The 3514-nt window shown below is 56.3% G+C and overlaps 1 protein-coding gene across 2 annotated transcripts in view; it reads right to left on the reverse strand.

Moving 5' to 3' along the window:
- Window positions 1-908: 908 nt before the first annotated feature.
- VAMP7 (vesicle-associated membrane protein 7) overlaps window positions 909-3514 on the reverse strand; it is a 5794-nt gene continuing 3188 nt past the window's right edge. For both annotated transcript variants that reach the window (XM_010142951.1, XM_010142950.1), the window contains 4 exons: window positions 2511-2601; window positions 1950-2017; window positions 1650-1742; window positions 909-1192 (listed from right to left, as the gene is read on the reverse strand). In XM_010142951.1, coding sequence (XP_010141253.1) covers window positions 1124-1192; window positions 1650-1742; window positions 1950-2017; window positions 2511-2601 — 321 coding nt within the window. In that variant the 3' untranslated portion in view covers window positions 909-1123. The remainder of the gene's footprint in view (window positions 1193-1649; window positions 1743-1949; window positions 2018-2510; window positions 2602-3514) is intronic.

The following is a 3514-nucleotide window of genomic DNA, read 5'->3' on the forward strand; positions in this document are numbered from 1 at the left end:
AGAGTGTTCCTGGCTCTGGCAGCAGCACCACACCCAACCCCACCTTTGGTCACGAGCTAGGGTTTGGGTTGGGTTGGGAGTTTTTGATGTTACTGCATCCTCAGAGAGCCTTTCCTCCTCACACCACAGAGAAAGTCACCATCTGAGCTCCTGCCCCGCCTCTGTCCTGGGGTTTTCGCGCACACCTTCAGAGTAAAGCACAAGCAGCAGGTACCTGACACCTTACCACGGCAGACCGACAGCTTGGCCCCCAATTTCACCTCAGCCAGCGATACCATTAGGATCCATTTTAGTCCACCCTCAAAAGAACAGGAGAAATAACTCAGGAGAAAGCAGATGCATGACTGCAACCTTGACCATAAGCAACCATCTCCTTTACTGCATCGATTTAGCCACAGATTAACGTGGGGGAGATGAGGAAGCAGCGAGGATGAAGAGGCAGCCATTTCAACCCGCTGAGGTGACCCAGCACCCTCTCCGAGCTCCCGCGCAGGACCTCCAGGCACAGGGAGCTTTCCCCGAGGCAGCACCTCCATCCCCAGAGCCACTCTCTGGGTTACCACCAGCATTGCACTCACAGCCTCGAGGGGTTGAAATGCTGCAGAACCACGTGAGGCTCTGGACGCGCAGGGAGCGGCACCTGGACCGCCAATAGTTGTAGCAAGTAGAACAAACTTACATCCCCCTCGTCCCTCCGCCTTTAGTTTGGCTCAGCTCCCTCCAAGCTACCCTCCACCCCTGTCCTCACACATAGGACAGCCACCAGCAGAGCTGTTCTCCGCTCACACCAGAGGGCAAAGCTACACGGACACGGGGGTAAGCAGGCGCTTAACACCCTCCAGAGCCAGACCTACCCCCGAGGAGGCTGGAGCTGGGACAGGGAAAGAACCGATAAAATAAATCCCTTCAAGTACTGTAAAACAACCCGTTGTTGAGGTTGCAGCTGCACAGAAGCAGTGACCAGCTGGGCTGGTTCGGGGCGATAAGGCAAAAAAAGTCTCAAGTCCTGGAGGGGTGGAAGAAGGAGAAGGTGTCAGTGGTGAAAGATGGAGACTTGTTCCGTGGGTCGCTGCTTCACGCTCCTGCGACTCATCTCCCAGTGACCAGCACCAGCTGCCTCTGGCTACTTCTGCACACAGCCGGGCCAGGCCAGCCCGCCACAGGCGACCGACAGGATGATGTAGATGATGACCTGGAGAAAGGAAGCGGCCGCTGCAGCAGAGCGTGACACTTCCTCAGCAACCGCTGGCCTGGCTGTCAACACCCAGGCTTGGAAACCCCACGTTACCAGACCCTAACCACCACCAGTGCCCCCCAGGACTTTGTGCCTTCCTCCACGTCCCTGCAGTGACGCAGGGATGCGAACTGTCCTCTGGCACAACAGGAACGAGGGTTCAATGGTGACAAAGCACTTCACTAGGGCTGCAGTCACCCATCAGCATCCTCACGTTGGCACCACGTGCACTTATACAGGCTGGAGGAACAGTATCACACTGAAAACAGCTTCCTCAAAGTTAAGGAACAAGAGACCAGCAGGACTAAAGCCTAAAAAGCTGCTACAAGCAGCCATGAACTCAAGAGCTTTGCTCAGGCAGCTCCTGGAAACCCGCTGTCGGCAGCTGAGCCTGACTGCGGAGCTCCGTACTTACGATGGAGACGATGATGATGACAATGGTGAGCTTGAGGTTCTTCATACACATGGCTCTCGCAAGGTTCCTGCTGGTAGTTTTGAAAGTGACTGACTACAAGAGAAAAGAAAACAACTAATTAATCCCTGAACCTGCTCCAGGTACCTTGGAGTACTCGGGTTCTCGTTTGACTTTCAGCCTTCGGGGAACTGAAGGGCTCCAAAATATCGATGAGCTACAGGACGAGGGGCAGCACCGCCTGCGCGGGCAGCCTGCCAGCTGCTGCAGTGACACCACTGCCAAGTTCCTCCCCAGACTCACCGAGTCCACAAGATTCTCTGTTTTATCGATCAGCAGCTCCAGCTTCTCTCCTCTCTGTGCCACAAGGTCTGGAGAAAGAGACGAGGGTTCCAGTCTGTCCGCAGAGCCCAGCGCAAAGAGCTGTTCTCGGCCCTTCAGGGACAGCCAGGCAGCAGCACCTCGGGAGCAGCCTCACATCACGCAGGCTGTGCTTTGGGGCTGACCTGACGCTATTTGGGCCAATTCCTGCTCTAACCCTCTACGTTGGGTTTTGACAAGTCTGACCCCTTAAAGTACGATACCAAAAAAGCCCAAGCAAGCTGCTGACCGAGCAGCACTTTCCTCAGGCAGCTGCAGAGCAAACCCAGCACATGCTTCAGCCCGTCACAAGCTGCACAAGGCCGCCTCAGACAGCACTGCTGCCGCCCACGTGCCACCCTCAGCCACGCTCAGCAGCCTGCGAGCGCAGAGCTGCCCCAGCCCCTTCTTCAGCCACTCATTCTGGCAAGAATCCTCCCCCCAGCATGTCTCCCTGCGGGGCCAACGGAGCCCCGTGCGCGTAGCAGGGCAGGGAGCCTGTACCTATGTTCCGAACCATGATGCCTTTGAGTTCGTCGATCTGCGCTTGTGTCTCTGCCACCTGGTCGGTGCCTTTGCTCTCCGAGTGGTATTTCTGTAACAAAGAGAGGGGGTGAGAGCAGAGACCCGCAACGGGGCACATCAGAAAGGGACCTCCTGGCCATGGCAGCACGGCAGAGACATAAGTGGGAGTGGAGCGTTCATGTTACCTGAGGCATGTGGAAGTGGGTGAAGACCAACATCTGACCTTCTCAGCCACCTCCTGATCACACATGTCCATCTGCTCCAGCACTGCCCGAGCTACAAGGCAGCCAGGGGCCCATCACGGTTCCTGTCACCCCTCTACATCACCTCCACCCAGGGAACACTCACAGATAAACTGTTCTTCTCCTCTAAGCTTGGAGCTTCTGAAGACCTTCACAAGGCGTCTGTCTCCACTTTCGCAGGAGACCCTCTACAGAGGCTGCCAGCAGAGGCCAGCACTAGATCACCACTGACTGACTTCTCGGCCCCCCAACACAGCTGCTTACACTCCAGTTTGCTACCAAGTAAGCATTCGATTTGCAGCCACTTCTCCCTTACCATCCACACAGCAGCTCCTTCAACCTTCTCCTCAGAGGTCAGTTTTTAGGGAACAGGCAGAACTGGCAGACAGCTGTCAAAGCCCGGCACTGGTTTTACTGGGAGCGTGGCCTCCCTTTCCAGTAGTGCCTCTGTGCTACACTTGAGCTGTAGCACAATCTCTAACCCGCCACACGATCTCCTCTAGCCCCCCGCTAGTTAAACTCCTGCAGGTACAGGCATCTCCCGGGTGAGGCCTGCTCTGCACTGGGTGCGAGCTCTGAGCAGCAGGGCTCTCCCTTCCTAAGTTCTAGAGCCACGTCACAGAGGAGCTTTCTGCCCCCGCTTCCACCTGCTGATGGCTGGATTCCTCTCAATATCAGATCTGAGTCAGGCAGCTCCTCTTGGGCTGCAGGGAAACGCTGTGACTTCTCCGAGGAACATCA

Source organism: Buceros rhinoceros, unplaced genomic scaffold (genome assembly GCF_000710305.1).
Source record: "Buceros rhinoceros silvestris isolate BGI_N320 unplaced genomic scaffold, ASM71030v1 scaffold28759, whole genome shotgun sequence".
Classification (NCBI taxonomy): Eukaryota; Metazoa; Chordata; class Aves; order Bucerotiformes; family Bucerotidae; genus Buceros; species Buceros rhinoceros.